General features: G+C 38.7%; 2 protein-coding genes across 7 annotated transcripts in view; one reads left to right on the top strand and one right to left on the bottom strand.

The window, feature by feature from the left end:
• The first annotated feature begins 7 nt into the window (after window positions 1-7).
• On the top strand, window positions 8-11448 carry LOC143209719 (fatty-acid amide hydrolase 2). 5 transcript variants are annotated; one of them, XM_076425810.1, is made up of 7 exons: window positions 8-193; window positions 7549-7759; window positions 8000-8203; window positions 8275-8802; window positions 8919-9308; window positions 9387-9591; window positions 10174-10258. In XM_076425810.1, exons 2-6 carry the CDS (start codon window positions 7553-7555, stop codon window positions 9543-9545), a joined length of 1488 nt encoding a protein of 495 aa, XP_076281925.1. In that variant the 5' UTR covers window positions 8-193; window positions 7549-7552; the 3' UTR covers window positions 9546-9591; window positions 10174-10258. The 5 variants fall into 5 exon arrangements, with proteins under 5 accessions (XP_076281925.1, XP_076281890.1, XP_076281916.1 ...); XM_076425775.1 differs by lacking the exon at window positions 9387-9591 and adding an exon at window positions 10430-11448 and having other exon boundaries at window positions 9-193; window positions 10174-10356; XM_076425801.1 differs by lacking the exons at window positions 8-193; window positions 9387-9591 and adding exons at window positions 2003-2340; window positions 10430-11448 and having other exon boundaries at window positions 10174-10356.
• A 238-nt stretch (window positions 11449-11686) lies between these two features.
• LOC143209741 (clavesin-2) overlaps window positions 11687-16740 on the bottom strand; it is an 11670-nt gene continuing 6616 nt past the window's right edge. For both annotated transcript variants that reach the window (XM_076425831.1, XM_076425824.1), the window contains exons 2-6: window positions 15622-15816; window positions 14710-14914; window positions 14475-14598; window positions 13846-14058; window positions 11687-12985 (exon numbers count right to left, since the gene is read on the bottom strand). In XM_076425831.1, the coding sequence (XP_076281946.1) occupies window positions 12278-12985; window positions 13846-14058; window positions 14475-14598; window positions 14710-14914; window positions 15622-15781 (1410 nt within the window). In that variant the 5' untranslated portion in view covers window positions 15782-15816 and the 3' untranslated portion in view covers window positions 11687-12277. The remainder of the gene's footprint in view (window positions 12986-13845; window positions 14059-14474; window positions 14599-14709; window positions 14915-15621; window positions 15817-16740) is intronic.

Below are 16740 nucleotides of genomic sequence, written 5' to 3'. Positions count from 1 at the left end.
GGGCTGCTTTCGAAAAGCAGTCACCGGATGAACCTCAAGTTGACAACTTTCACCCGTGCCAGCAGAGAAGTCGGTCCTCGTGCGTGTACATTTTTTTTCTTCGATTGAATATTTTGATAATGTGTTGCTAAACATTGTTGCTTTCTTACCGGGAGCTTAATACTTCGGGAAGCAGCGATCGCGCAGAAGCCAGGTAAGCTACATTTCCAACATACATAGCATTCCTCGAGTGCTCTTCCTGTCGGCAGTCGGCACGACACACTGGAGCTTCGGTAACTCGAAAACCGCTATACCAGATAACAAATTTCCTGCATTTCCCTGCACACCATTAACCGAGATGTAAACGCAATTTCGTTCGAATTGTTTATTTTTTACCTATAACTCCAACTAGAAGTAAAGGAGATTATTCGTCGTGGTTAGTTCTAAATCGCGATTGTTAATTCTGTGGTTGTCAGGAAGACCACCGCATGTCACATATTTTCACTTTCGAGATATATTGCCGTTTAAAGTTTTCATCGACAATGCTATGACATAGGATGTCGGTTAAATTGCATTATTTTTTCAGCGTTCCGAATTTATTTTCATGACTTTTTTCTAGTAAATTCTATAGTATGAAGTTCAATTAAATGCGTAAACTGAAATTTTTTAAAATTGTCATGTGCTGCGTTTTTCCTGACAACCACAGAATTTTTTGTCGTCTGTAATAACTAGACTGCGGATCTTTCTGCAAAATACAAACGTTCTACTTGGATTACAAGAAACTGGAATGAAATAAAAATATATTTTCCTTCTCAATATGTTTAATAGGTTGGAAATATTATAACAGTGTTTTTAAATTCGTCGAATGTTTTTATTGTCGGAAATTACACCTATATAAATATTCATTTTTGTCATAAATGCATAAAATCCGCTGTCTAGTAATAACTAGCCAGTCGAAGCCGAACGTGAAATATAAATCGAGTTTCGACAAAAAGAACTAGACACGCGGTCTAGATTTTTTAACATTTTGCTCGTTTTCTTTCGCGCACCTGAACCACCCTTTCCGAAAGGCTGGAAACCTGATATTTCATTGATTAATCGTAAAAAGAGCGTAGAGAAAATTCAAACTTTTTTTCCAGAAGTGTCATTGTGTAATATTGAAAACCTGTCACTTGCTTACGCGGTGGAAAGATAAAACTGTCATAATGCCGGGTGTCGCGTGAAGTTAACCATTGGAGCTGTCAATCGTGCGCGACTATTCGAACGAACTATACATACGTAGGGCATAACAAACCTCGTGAATAGAAATGACAGTCGAGCGGTAACAATAATGACAGTAGTTCAATTGTCTGAACTACAAACGACTTATCAGTGAAAACTACTTTAACACGAAATATGTACTACTTTAACGAAATTTAATTTACCTAGATTTGTATCTGGAATCTACTCCTACGAAGGCATCTTTATAACTTCAATAATTATAACATAAAAAAATCTGAAAGCTGTTAAGTAATTTTCTGCTTAAACAAAACAATGATATTGTTTTTATAATCTTTACTTACCGGGGTAAATCATAATACTATACTATAATAAATAGACAGCGGATCTTTATGCAAGATAAACATTTTCCAGAGGATTTACAACCAACTGGAATGAAACAGAAATTTATTTTCTCTGTTAATATGTTTATTAGGTCGAACTGACGTTTTTCATAAATGCATAAAAATCATCTGTCTAATGATAAACCAACGTTTATTAAAAAGTACGTTTTCAATTTGAAATGTTAAATTCTGGTTGCCATTTATGGATGCCTGCATCGATAAACCGGAGTGTCATTTTTCATGATTGAAATTATTCTATGCACATTTGTATTGTCAATGCGGATAAATATGAATTCGCTAATTGATAAATAATATATAGAAGTATTATTGTCGATTGGGATTGGGTCTCGACGAATTGGTAACGGATATGGAAGCCAGCGGAATATCGGATTGCTGAGTATATTGTTCTTGTCGCTACCTGGCGGCCATCTTACTGTCTATCCCCAACCCGCGAAATACATACTCTCCGGCGCATAAAAGGCAGCTATGTATAACGTTTGCGCGAACCCCGTAAGTACGCCACTACGCCGTACAGTGTACAGTGTCGATGCCGGCAAAGGTATAAGCGTGACAGAGTGCTCGCGAGTAGTATCAATCGACATACACCGCGTTATCGGTGACCAGTGAAATAATTTTTGGATCAGTGAGGTGACAGACGATACTGATTAATTTCTTCCGAACTTTTCCATGTGAAATTTTTACCGTAAGTAAGTGAATTTGCAGAAACTTTCAGCACATATTTCATCGCTGTACCGGTTATGTATGTATGCATTCCAGTATAATTGTAATAGTCCGCGGAAACGCGAGTTTAAAGTTCGTTCAATGTTAACAAAATATTTACATGACCTCTTAGGCGTGTCTTCCACTTTGCCAGTTAGATATACACTGGAGATACAACAAAGTCACTATTTCATACGTGTCGGACAAACTGAATAATTCATTATTGACATGTAGCCGTTTACGGAATATATTTCTCGGTAAACAAGCCGCGTTCGACACGCATAATTATGTGATCGCTATCAATGGACCGTGAATCGGCCAACGAGCTGCCTCGATCTCGTTTGATAACTTATCTTCTACGTTTATCGACCACATTCATCAACCTTCCTGTGTTACGCTGGTTTGCTTCATGGAAAACGCCCGATGAAATGACACCATTTGCCTGAAATGCGCCGCGAGTGATTTCCTGTTAGCGGACGCTACTGTCAAACTCACATGGTGGTATGGCGGCTGATTTGAAATGTCCGGACTGGACACAAACAAAGCGTTTCGCTGCAAAAGATTCTGCCTTTATCTGCACGTTGTGTCGCTCGTTTTATCTTCTGACTTCGTGTACCTTATTTCAACGGTTTCGATGAAAGGACTTAGGAAAATGCAATTATATGAAATGTCTAATCTTTAACTGTAACGTTAACCAACCACAATCTTCTTCTATATAAATAAGCTTAACCATCATTCTAATCAACATATTCTGTCAACAAATTACAAGTCACTTGATCGTATTACGGTAGGAATTGAATTTTTACTTTTCCACTCGTATAAAAAGAATACTCGACAGTCGTACGGATTGACATTGAAATAAACTTGATTTAAAAGTAAAATTGGATACCTGACAATCAATAAAAATTGAAGGTATAAGACCTTAAAGATCAGCTTTGTAACATAGAGTGTCATAGTATTTCTTGATCAAACCGCATCATAACATTTCGCTCAAACAGAAGAAAAACGTCGCAACTCTAATCTTTTTTAGTTTTTTTAATGTAACTATTAGGTTTTTATTTGTTTTTACTTGCAGCCACAGCTATCACAGAGGACTTTGAAGCGCTCTTCTGGAGTATTTTTTTATTCGTGACGCTTTTCTCGTGCCGAAGCGATTTACATTGTAAAATCGGACGTTTCATATGCAACAACCTAATAGTTGCACGTTTCAGGACGGCTGAAGCCCGGGTTATGTCACTTTTACCGTGGACGAACGATTTGTTTTGGTTTGCCCTCTCGTGGAGGCCGTCGCAGTGAACGACTTCCGGTCAAGCGAATATGTACTGTCGAACTCGCATGGTGTGGGCGTCTGCAGACAGCCTTGGATGCGTGACTCTTTCAATTACCTCGTAATTTGTTGAACAATGTAGAATGAGCGACGAATTTCACTTTGACCGACCGATGAAACGTTCCACAACCGAGCTCCGTAGCACGTGACAATCGATAAACACCGGCGTGTGTGTCCCCGTAAAATCGCAGTCAATTCGTTTGTGTCTCAAGGTCGCCAATTACTTCGCCAGACAGTACACACATACTGTTGTATACCATCGTTATTTCATTCTACATACCACAGATACCCGGCTGTCTGTTTTGTACCCAAAATACTAAACAAACTCATGATTTTATACTTGACTCATCCTCAAACTCTGACTCATCCTTGCCGCATCATATTCGAACCTTTGCTTGGCCACGTCATCTTCAAAACTTTACCCTTATTATTCTAGCCCTTACAATTCTTAAACTTCCACCATTCATGTTAGAACCTATACATATACAAGACCACTCAAAAGTATCCGGACACTTGAGAAATGTGTAATAGCAACGCATAAAAGTTACTTAAGCATCATATGATTTTCAATAATTGTGCTGTACCGAAGAAAGGATAGAAATTTTCTTTTACATTGCAATCTTAAATGTGAAACTATTAGATGACGTTGTTGAGAGTGACTTGTTAGTTCACAATGAAAATTGCTGTTGTTATTGAAGGTGCCATTAAAATGTTTAGCTATGTACCACAGATTTATCAAAATTATGCAATAATCACCGGTCGGTAATGTGTTAAGCGACTAAAATCGATCTTTATTTATTACTTTCTTATGCAATATCTAACGTTTGAAGTTAAAAACTACCTAGAGTGGCTCGCGAAAGTATTCGAACGCCCTTTAAAACAGAATAACTTTTTTATAATTGTAACAAACGACCTGATTTTTGATAATCAATTAGAAGCACTGGTTTATGAAATGATATGCAAAAAAGATTTTCCAAAAAATTATAATTTACAAAGTTACATGCAAAAATAAAAAAGGCATTTTTTAAACTTTTTTATTAGGGCCCTTAATGAAAATTTAAAATATATGTTTCGTAGATCTATGTTAGTTATACACATGCTGAAAATTGCATCGAAATCGGTTGACGCAGGAAAAAACGACACGCATCGAAAGATGTACGATTTTGTGGATTTTAAGCAGAAACTGAACAAAAATTGTGTAAAACTACGATTTTCAACATTTTTAATCGCTTGTAGCTCGTGTGTATGTTAATCGGTTTTGACGAAATTTTCAGCATGTGTATAACTAACATAGATCTACAAAACATATATTTTAAATTTTCATTAAGGGGCCTAATAAAAAAGTTAAAAAAATTCCTTTTTTATTTTTGCATGTAACTTTGTAAATTATAATTTTTTGGAAAATCTTTTTTGCATATCATTTCATAAACCAGTGCTTCTAATTGATTATAAAAAATCAGGTCGTTTGTTACAATTATAAAAAAGTTATTCTGTTTTAAAGGGCGTTCGAATACTTTCGTGAGCCACTGTATGTGGAAACTTACCAATATTAGACTAATGTATCCACCGCGATTACATATTACCGCTTGCTCTAATCGCGGAAATTTTTCTATTAGTTTTTTTATTATTATCTTTATTTATTACTTTCTTATGGAATATCTAACGTTTGAAGTTAAAAACTACCTATGTGGAAACTTACCAATATTAGACTAAGATTAAATACGAGATTCGTCTACGTATCTCCACCGCGATTACATATTACCGCTTGCACTAATCGCGGCAATTAGTCTTTTATTATTAGTGTATTTGTATAGAAAAATTTATTAGTATTTATTAGTCTTTTATTATTAGTGTATTTGTATCGAAAAATTCTCTGAATTCGCTCTGCACCTTAGAAATGAAACAAAGTGAAACTTGAAATCCTTTCAAGCACCGAGACCGTTCCACTAGATTTCGTATTTTTGGATAGAAATTGTATTATTGCATTTTCATTATATAATTTGTACATAAATACAAATTCTATTGTGCTACGATACCACAATATACATAATAATAATAATTAAAAGTGACAAAATTGTCCTAAATATTTTTCCTACTAACTTAAACTACGTTTTGTAGAGAAAAAGGAAGTGTCCGGATATTTTCGAGCGGTAGCTTAAAACTGGAAGTTATTTCATAAATATAAAGAATTATGCAAGTTACGCCTCCTAAACGTAAAAATAGGACTTGTGAGGGAAATTGCGGTCTACATAGAGTGATCTTTTGTCTCTAGCATTTTTTACTACTGAAAAACCCTATTTTTGCATTATCGAGAAATAAGAAAGCGCATCCTGCACCCTTGCAATTCCGGAAACGAGTCTACCCCCTTAAGTTCCGTTGTACCTAACGAATAAAATCCTAATTAACGGAATACAACAATGTAATGTATGAGCAATGTAGCAAATACCACGGTCGAAAGCATGGTCTGGAATCTTGACAACCGATAAATATTACTCCGGCGAGGTACGACAGTTTTATTGGCCGAATATGTTTTATGGAACTGCATACGTACCATTACGCAGTCTACGTGTGTCGGCACGATACGGCGACCTTTTCGAACAGCTATTAAACGACGCAACGACAAAAACGCTCGTATACACCGGGGAGCAAATGTTTCTCGTACCCACCCGGAACGTGGAAACGATTTTTTTCGTTGCTGTTCGCTTCGATACGTAATTTTCGGATGACGTTTGTGACGAAATGTGACGTTATGTCGGTAGTACAGCGGGTTTATGCAGGATTGCATAACGGGATCATTATTGTCTATACAGAAAATCAATTTTGAATTTTCAAATGACGAGTTGCATTACAGTTTGTTTTCTCTAGTTTCAAGTTCCCATGTTTCAAGGTCATCATCGTTTTTTTTTTTAATAGAACGACGTATTTTGATTAGTGTAGCATTATAGCTAATGAAAAGACACATTAAACCATGTATAATATGTTGACCTTCAAACGATCTTCTAAGGAGTTATTCGTCAAAAAGAGATGAATCCGTAAATTAAACCTGCAAACCTTCGCCCGTACCCTTAAATTTGCGAGTCAAATATTAAGGTCACGTCGTTATGGGGGGGAAAAAGTGTGCATTTAAGTGCCACGACATATAAATGATTTATAAATAGACATAGAGTAATTAAAAATGAAAAGATAGCATCATAGCCGAAGATTGAGCGGTTGGCATTAGGTGACACATTGTTTAAGTTTAGACACATCTATGTGTCCCTCTACCTTCGCATTGTAACCGCGTGCACACATGCTACTATCGCACACTGTTATTGGAGCAAGATTAAGCGAGATTAAGCGAGATTACGCTCGAAGACGTTATCTTTTAAGTCATCTGAACGATTGTCAAGTGCGTAATCTTTAACAGGCCCGCGAATGTCGCTCAGGTTTTTATGCAAATTTATTTAACCGCCGGGAAATGACGCCTTATAGTCACCGGGACTATTGTAATTTTTTAAAATAATTCGAACAGCGCGCGGATTGTTCAAGCGATTGTGCAACGAAATTCGATCAACAAGAATCACGGTGAATCACCGTTTCGAACTCGGCACTTTATTGTTTTACTCGGTCGCGCCGGTTGTTATGGCGCTTTATATGCGTTTTGTGTGTTCGCCGGCTGAAAAGTGGTCGTTAGAATAACGTAATTCGCGAAAATAAACGTTACCGGCTTACGCAAGCGGACGAGAACGGAACGGTGAATGCTTTGCAACGCTATCTCGTTGCTTGAGCTCGATCGAAAGAATTTTTTATTTTCCAAGATTGAATTATTAGATATATTTGTATCTGCATGTTGCTGAACTTCGTACTTCCGCGATCGATTCGTAACGTAAACACTGATCTCGAAAACGAACGAAATTGCTGACTGTTCGTTTGCCTTTCCAGATAAATGTCCAGCAAGACGAAAAATCCTAAAACGATGCAGAACAAAGGACAAATGTTGAGCGTGATTCACCGACTGCTCGAGTTTATAGTTAGGCAAATAATTAAATTTATTGCCATGATAAAGGGTCCTGCTGACCGTGCACCGCCAATAAAGGACGTCACTCTGTTAAACAGTGCAACAGTCTTAGCGTTGAAAATTCGAAATAAACAGGTAAGGAGCGTTCAAATATTTATACTTTATTTATTTTGCTTTGTAATAACTAGACTGCGGAAAAGTGGGCAGTTGCAATTTAAAACAGTGGACAAATTATAAAAATTTAAGCTGGAGAACATTATTGAAGAATGAAAGAAAGGATTATACTTGGCCCTTGTTTGTTGCAGCTGATGCAAACAATTTTGATTTTGCATAAACATCCGTCATCTAATTCTAACTATCATCTTGTCTTTACAGTTGACTTCAGAAAACGTAGTACAATCGTATATTGATAGGATAAAGGAAATTCAACCGGTGTTGAATTGCGTGGTAGAGGATCGCTTCGAGGATGCTCTGACGGAGGCGCGAAAGTGCGATGAACTCCTGAGATCTGGAAACGCCCCGTCGCCAGAAGTACTAGCTGAAGAGAAACCCTTTTTCGGAGTGCCTTTCACTACAAAGGTAAAGTGTGCTCGACGAACGTTAACCCAGCGTCGCGTCTACATCGATGATAACGATCTGAAAATCTGCAGGACTGTATAGGAATAGCAAACATGAAGCAAACAGCTGGTCTAGTTGCTCGGAAAAACATAGTGGCCGAACGGGACGCGGAAGCAGTAAGATTAATGAAAGCCGCGGGAGCGATTCCCCTTGCCACGACAAACGTTTCGGAGCTGGCGATGTGGTGGGAGACTAGCAACTGTTTGTATGGCACCACGAAAAATCCTTATAACACCAGGCACATTGTTGGAGGATCTTCGGGAGGGGAAGGTTGCATACAAGCAGCAGCAGGCTCGCCAGTGGGTATAGGTTCGGACATCGGAGGTTCAATTCGTATGCCGAGTTACTTCAATGGGATTTTTGGGCACAAACCTTCAAAAGGCATCGTCTCGAACGACGGGCAATATCCAAGCACTCACAGCGAGGACCAGGACCAGTTGCTCGCGATTGGTCCCATGTGTAGGCACGCGCAAGACCTGAAGCCCACGTTGAAAGTTCTTGCGAACAAGAACGCGCACATGTTGAACTTGGATAAGAACGTGAACCTTTCGGAAATCGAGGTACGGATGAGCTTTCTGCTTTCTTAGATAGTCGAATTGATCCTCTAAAACGTAGTCGAGAGAATTAACAGTTGGCAATTGTGCAGAATACGTTATGCATGTATATTTTAATTTAGTTCTATTATATGGAAGAGGACGGAGGTCAGTATTTGACGTCGCCGGTGGATCTAGATATAAAGAGGGCCATGAAGGACGTGATACGTTATCTCAAGCAGGAGCATAACGTCAAAGCTACCAAGCTAAATATTAAGAAGATGAAGAAGAGCATCACACTCTGGACGGCGAACATGACTTGTAAAGATGAGAAAGACTTCTCGTACGAACTGACTAATCGGAAAGGTCACATTACCATTTGGTGGGAGGTGTTGAAATGGATGCTGTTCATGAGCAATCACACGATAATAGCACTGTTCACTGCCATGTTCGAACGGTACGCCGTGAAATACGGGAGCGAGAAGCATACACAACTGATCCAAGAAAGTAAGGAACTCTGTCAGGAGTTTCAGGTACGCTAATCATCGTTCGATATACAAAAAGAAAGTTGTACAGTATATGTCAATGAATTTCTTGCCTTCTCTGTATAGAATCTTGTAATACCTCGAATTCATACCGTACTCATAATACAATTAGGATTGGAATTGGCTCCCTTCTTCTTCGCCTCGCTTTACAAAATATCGCGCAAGATACCAAGAGTAACGATTCATTCTTACGATCGAATTACGGATTATTATATCCTTTGTTAATGGACGTGATTTCTTTCTCTGGTCTGACTGCTGCTAGTCTTCCATGGTATAACGTGTTCTCCTAGTTAGTAGCAGAGAATTTTCCTCCTGCATGCAGAATGCGATTCTTCTATCCGCTATGACGAAAAACGCATTGTCTCTTATCAATGTACAGAGTGTAAAGAAATGTTGGGTATTGGCTGCCGTAGGCGTATTCCACGCCATCGGATCGATGAAGGTCGATAGAAAAAAGCTGCCGCTAATTTGTCCTTGACCTTGAATTTCAAGGTTTGTTTGTTTGTTTTTATTGCATTGTATTCTATGTAAGTACCGTCGTGGCTTGGATGTAGCATTATATTCTATGCATCATGCAGATAAAGGTAAAATACAATGCAATCAAGACAAATTTGACCATGGAATTCAAGATCAAGAACAATTTTGCGGCTCCGTTTTAATTATAGATCTTCATCGATCCGAAACATTTCTTTACACCCTGTATAGGGTATTTTACACCCTGTATATTCCCTGATATGGGAAAAGCAATCATTGAATTTGTTAGGAAGCATGTATTCACAGAACATTCGGATTTTCTCCTTTTTCTACGCGCCTGGTGTAATCGCTCGTTTAACTATCTTTTTTTCTATTGTAGAACATCTTGGGTGACAAAGGAATATTTTTCTATCCGACACATCCGACGGCTGCGCCGATGCATTACGAGCCGCTCATTAAGCCATTTAACTTTTCGTACACAGCGATTTTTAATGTACTAGGCTTGCCTGCCACCACTTGCCCGTTAGGATTGAACAGGCAAGGACTTCCTATCGGCATTCAGGTACACTAATTAGTCGAAAATATAGCAGTAAAGTCTGCATGATTTTTAATCGCTACAATTGCGTTTCCAACAGGTTATTGGCGGTTTGTATCAGGATCGTCTGACAATAGCAGTGGCCGAAGCATTAGAACGGCGTTTCGGAGGATGGGTTCTGCCGAACGAAGTTTTGTAGACAATAACGCGAGCGCAACACCACAGCTCAGACATCACTAATTTTCGGTACAAGAAATTTACTACTCTGGTAATTTCATAACGGTACAGTACAAACTCTGGTATTGAAAATATAGATGTCTGTGTCTCGATGGTTATTTTCTTTTTTGTTGAACATATTTATGAGTACACAACGACGGAGGGAAGTACGCTAAGAATGTGGATATAAAACGCAACCGCATTTCCTATACTAATATGAATGTCTAAATACCGTTTACAGTTACGTTTCTAACTGTTGTAAACGTTACTTCAAGGAACACAGTTGTCTTCACATTCTGACTGCACCGATACTGTCGTCCCCGTTATTATAAGTAATACGAGAAGTATAAAACGTTACTGTCGGTTCTGTAACCGACCATAATTGCATTTTGTCGAAGCGCGGTATTGTAGTGATCATGTTGAATCGAACAATTTCGAAATCAGATTTCGATCAAAGAGAACCTACGTAATTTTCGTAACCGCATATACATATATTCATATTTATAAATTGATGTCGAACAATTTGATTTGTAACCAAAAAAATCAGTGTCCACACGATATGTAATAACATTTGTACCTAAGCAAACTGTTGCATTACATTTGACTACCGCTTTTTATATACCTCATCATAGATCTCTATGTACAACTTTCTATTTTCATACGAGTCGAAAAAGAGCGAGACAAAGGGGGAACGTAAAATGTGGGGGAGGGGGATAATATGAGTATGTATGCATGAAAGTGGGGGAAAGACGAAAAATTAGAAAAAGAATTGTAAGGTAGTAAGGGTGTTCTTCAGCAATGTAATAAGGTATTAAAACGATTCTATGTTTATAATGTGTATTGCTGTTAAAATCATATACATATATATTTTATGTACTAAAATAATAAATTTTTATTCCATTATTCTACTATAATTTTTCATTCTAATAAAGGTGTGTAATTATCGACGTAGAATTTAGTTGGCTCGTCGCATGCCAGTGCGTGTTTCAATCTAAACATGCGTCGTTGCAAGTAATATACTTTACACATTTTATCAATATACAATAACATTTCCTGCGATTATCGAAGTTTCTTTCCGATAAGTACTGTCATAAGAGATTCTTAATAAGTACAATACGTTTCTCTTTCAGGGATACGTCTCCTACCGGTCTTAAAAATATGTAATAAAGAGATCCTTAATTCCATGATACATTTGATATCAATAAATAATTTAATACATATTTACAAGACTAATATAAATTGTTTGTCGAGAAAAACACGTTTCGAAAAATGCACGTAGAAACGCTTTAAAAAAATGAAATTCTCATTCGCATTCATGATCTCAAAAATTCTTTTGCAATTTACTTGTCACAGTTCCAAAGAAATGTTTATATAAAAATCTTGAATGCTCAGTCAATTTTAAAAACGCTATACTCGATGACACTTGTTACTTTAAGTACTCTAATACGATATCTAAACTCTAAACGCGTCGATACCAATAAGTGAACATTTTATGCATGAGAGAAAAATATACACCTCATGAATGTTTAAATAACGTTTACCATATCACAAGGTACTCCTTAAAGCCTATCAAAAGAATTCTAGAAACTACGTTATCTTTTACTCGTTTCTTTCGTCGAAAATCTATGAAAAAGGTTTCGTTATTCTGATAATCTGGAGCTAATATACCGTAGAAAAGTTCTGCGTAAGTACTCGATCAATTAATTTTAGAAACTAATACGCGTCTACGGAATTACGTTATGAGATTCGTTTCTTCGGAAGGTATCTCGCCCTTGGTATCAATAAGATCATTCTCTGATCTATTGTCTAACGAGTTTTCTTTACTGTCGTCGCTATCTATCCTATTCGAATTCTCATAGTCGTTAGAATTTGCCTCGGACCGATACGTTAGCAAATTATTATCCTCCGAATCTTTGTACGACTCCTTTTTATCACTAAAGTAATCGCTGTTCCCATTGTTTAACATTCTATCCCTACTCTCGCAGTAAGGATCCTCGTCTCTCCTTATCGTTCTACTTCCCCTTCTCCCCTCTTCCCTCTCTTCTGCGTTACTATGGTTAATTAAATTCAGTTCTACGTTAGCTCCAGGCTTTTTAGCGGACTGATTTTTCGTGGAGCTTCCGAAAGGATTAAAAAATCGCCTTCCATTTTCTCTGTTCACGCCGTTGCTAGATTCCATGCAGCTCTCCTCGTTCCGCTTATGGTTCTCCACGTTTCTGGACTCTACCATCTTTTTATCACACATCCTCCCATCGTTCTCAGCCTGCTCGTTCTCCTTCTTTATAGCAGCCAGTTCAGCTTCCTTCATTGCTGAATGAATGACTGGCTCTGCCCATAGTCCTGGATTGAATGCTGGCCCCGTGCCACCCAATTCTGCTGGCAGGATGTCAGTAGGCAGGTGCTCGTGCAGCGTACTCAAATTGTTCCCGTGCAGGTAGATCTATCGTGAACGTTCATGCAAAAATGTTATCAACAATCTACAACCTGCGCATTTGAAATCGCATCTCGAGAAAAACGGCCTGTGGCGAACCAATCTTCTAACGGGATTTATACAACCTCGAATTATCTCCCAGTCAATATTTAACTCTTTATCTAGATGCGCATCTCTAAAACCGTGTTTGTACTTCTGCAATAGCGACCCGACTTGTTTCTGAGTATATGTGCCGGTGAGTACGAGAGTGGTGTAAGTCAAGTTTCAAACAAATTGATCTATTTGCTTATTATGTATTACGTCCATTGGATTTCGCTAATATAATTATATAACGAAGTGAAAAATATATTATTAATCACCGCCACGTATCTTCGTGTTAGAATTAAGAAATGTTAACAGACAGAATTGTCTGGAGAAATTTTGATTAATAAGAATGATCACTAGACTGCGTATCTTTATGCATTCATGGCTTCTAACAATGTTCAACTAATGCTAGAATATAAAATTCCACAAAATTTAATACGATTTTTATTTATTCCAGATCTATATAAAGGCTACTGTTGCTGAAGATGACGTTTCATTTGATTCCACTTTCTTAAAATTCGCCTAGAAAAATTAAAAATTGTATAAACATCGCAGTCTAATGATCACATTCAAAATACCTTGCAAGAGCAAAGCTAGAATTTATGTTTCGAGCGATAAGCCAGGTCTATACATTTGAACTAGACTGACAATGAGATAGTGCCAGAGAAACCAGGCCAAAAACGAAATCCGGCAATGCTCGATGCAAATTGAAACAAGCTTCGCCGTCGAAGCAACAGAGATTACAATCAACATGGAAAATGATGAAGCGGTTGGTTAGCCCGTACCTTGTTCCGAGTTTTTTCATCCAAGAAAGGTTTCACCAGGGCCAAGGTGGCCTGGACGTAGAGCGGCGCCGACAGGAAGTGGATCGCTTTGAATCTCGCCGGAAATCGACCACGAAGAGCGGCTATTAGGTTTCGCAGTGCCGCTGCGCCCAAGGCACCGCCTTGTCGCAAAGAGAATCCGCTCCAATCTACCACAGCGACGAAACCGGATTGCTGCAAAAGAAATTGGAGCGCCGTTAGCCAGTGCACCGAGGATCTTTGTCCTTTCCACCGTCCTACAGCGTTCAATTACAAGCGCTACATCTTTTACAATAAGGATTTCTTCCAACCAATTGACAAGAAACAAATGACGTACTAAATCAATTATATACATAAAACTATAGTATTTCCTGATGAAAATGCATTGCAACATTTGTATTCGAAAATCGGACATTTCATATGCAACAGCTTAATATTATAATGTAGTGAGATCAGTCGATGCGAGTAACAAGAGTAGAGTCTATAATTGATACGAATATGAAAAAGAGAATAGAAAAATAGTGTGTCTACAGTAATTTACAACTAAATATGCATACGTAGGAACTTTCTCTTTGAACAGTCCAATGCCGCATTTTCAATAAAGAAGATACCTGATTTCGAGGATCTTGAATGAGAATTTCCAGCACCAGGAAAAGAGCTCTTTGCACGGATAGTGCTGGAACTGATGCGGGGTCCCATTGCGAGGCTAGGATCACCAGCACGCATCTACCTTTCCTGCAACGTTCGAAAGACATTAACTAACATTTGAAATATCGGGTCAAAGTGGTATGTGGTACACTGTAAAAGTGGCATAGAAATGATTCAAAGAGCAGTGTATATCAGTACCTATCTCGGGCCGGAAGCACGCCTGGTATTCCAGCGCGGAGCGCACGTTGCAGAGCCGGGTCCCTCGCCGTTAGATTGCCGAAGATATCCTGTCGATGTGCTACTTGCGCCTGATAAGCGCCTATCAGAGCGGCAGCTTGCTCCGTCCGATACTTCCGGGCCAACAGGAAACGCGTAATGTATTCGTCCGTGCAGTGCTTCAGGTCTAGGAGCAAGGACGGGTCATTGTAATGCCTAGCGTGAAAAATGCCCGGCAGGAAGCCGACTCGAACACGGATATTATGCCGGAAATTCGTGGATCGACGCGATGAAAGCGAATCAGACACTCCTTCGGCGTCGCCGGCTCTCCGCGGGTTCATTTGCTTGCACGAAACAAGACAAGGTGTTTTATCATGGTTAACGGACCGGGATGAACGGCGTCTGCCATGTTTCAGAGACACGCGTAGTTGAATATACAAATAGCCGTCTCGTGCCCGGTCGTTATAAACAATTGCATCCGCCGACGACGCGGATCAATAAAAATATTGTTGTCCGGACCTGGAGCGTCCACATCCAGTAGGAGCTGCATTATTGCAAACAATTGCTTCGAGCGCCGAAAATTTATAATATAAATCTCCGAAGAATATATAAATTTTATATGAGACCCGAATATATGTATATCATAGAATTTCGAATTCACCAAATTTTGGGTCCCGACCAGAGGCTCATTTAGACTTGAAATTGATTCAGGATTTTATGAAATTGAACAAATTCCTGTCGGATAATTTTGCGAAGAAATTCTCGGCTGTAAATCGTGAATGTTGTACGTCATAAGTAACTGCCGGCTGGCAATGCGTCTTCATTCGTTGTTTTAACAATGTTGTCGGGCAAGGGTTACCGTAGAAATGTTTTTGTAGATGCACTCCGTCTTACCTACATCCGGCATTTCTCTTAAGATCGCCCGTACAGTCTTAATGGCCAGTTTCTTGTCACGTTTGTCGAACCTGGCCTCCTCCTCGTAAATGCTCCGCGCCAGAGCGGTGCTCGCGTGACCCCTTGTGGGGTCCCACATGTACTCGCAGTACTCGGACATCTCGTTAACCCTTTTCCTTGTTTTGCCACGGATCTCTGTAACAATTTAGCGGCGGTCATTACACCCTGTTTTTCTGAGGAACGGACCCGACGTACCTCGTCGGTCATAATAACTGTCCACCACGCCATCAACGCTCCGGACTAATGGCGTTTAAATGGACGGAGTGGGGTGGACAGCTATTCTGAACGTGGCCCAAGTCCGTTTCGCCCGAGGACTTGAATTACACAGGCTTCGCAATCCTGATTCACCCATACGCAGGCTAAATTCACCTTTCTACAAGTCGAGTTCACAGTTTTGCAAAAATTCATCTTGTGGGTGACTCGAGAGTGAAATAACCAGACTGCGGATCTTCGTGCAAAATAAAAATATTGTGCATCGATTGTGGGAACCAGTAGCTCAATAAAAATTCATTTCATCCCTTAATGTTCATTTTACGTTGAGAACAATGTAACAATATTCTTGTATTTTTTATATTTTTCACTGTTTCATATTTCATCCAGTGAATTTCTTCATAAATGCATAAAAATCCGCAGTCTAGAAATAACTAAAGGAACTTTCGTTTTACGTTGAAAATATTCTGTCAACAAATGACAAGTTTTTATTTCACAGCTGTGTGAAATATTTCTGATATTCATATTTTCGAAATGATACAAGTTTAATTTTAGAATCATTACCACATTGGTTGTGACTGAAACAAGCTTTGTTTAAAAGTCCAATTAGACATCCAAGTAGAAACTGAGGATAGTATTTCTTGGTCAAAACATTTCATAAGATTTGTATTCTAAAATGTAACATTTCATACGCAACAACCTAATACATTAAGCAATCGCAACAGTTTGTTAATTCTCCTGTAATTACACGATCGTCTTTAGAGGTAGACGATCACGTGTATTTTTGAAACGACGAAAGCCAAGATCGGGAAGGATAAACAATTTTCTCCAGACTTCTCCGAGTGAAAT

Source organism: Lasioglossum baleicum, chromosome 1 (assembly GCF_051020765.1).
Source record: "Lasioglossum baleicum chromosome 1, iyLasBale1, whole genome shotgun sequence".
NCBI lineage: Eukaryota > Metazoa > Arthropoda > Insecta > Hymenoptera > Halictidae > Lasioglossum > Lasioglossum baleicum.
The sequence above is the reverse complement of the archived record's forward strand: the minus strand, read 5'-3'. Positions and strand labels throughout refer to the sequence as shown.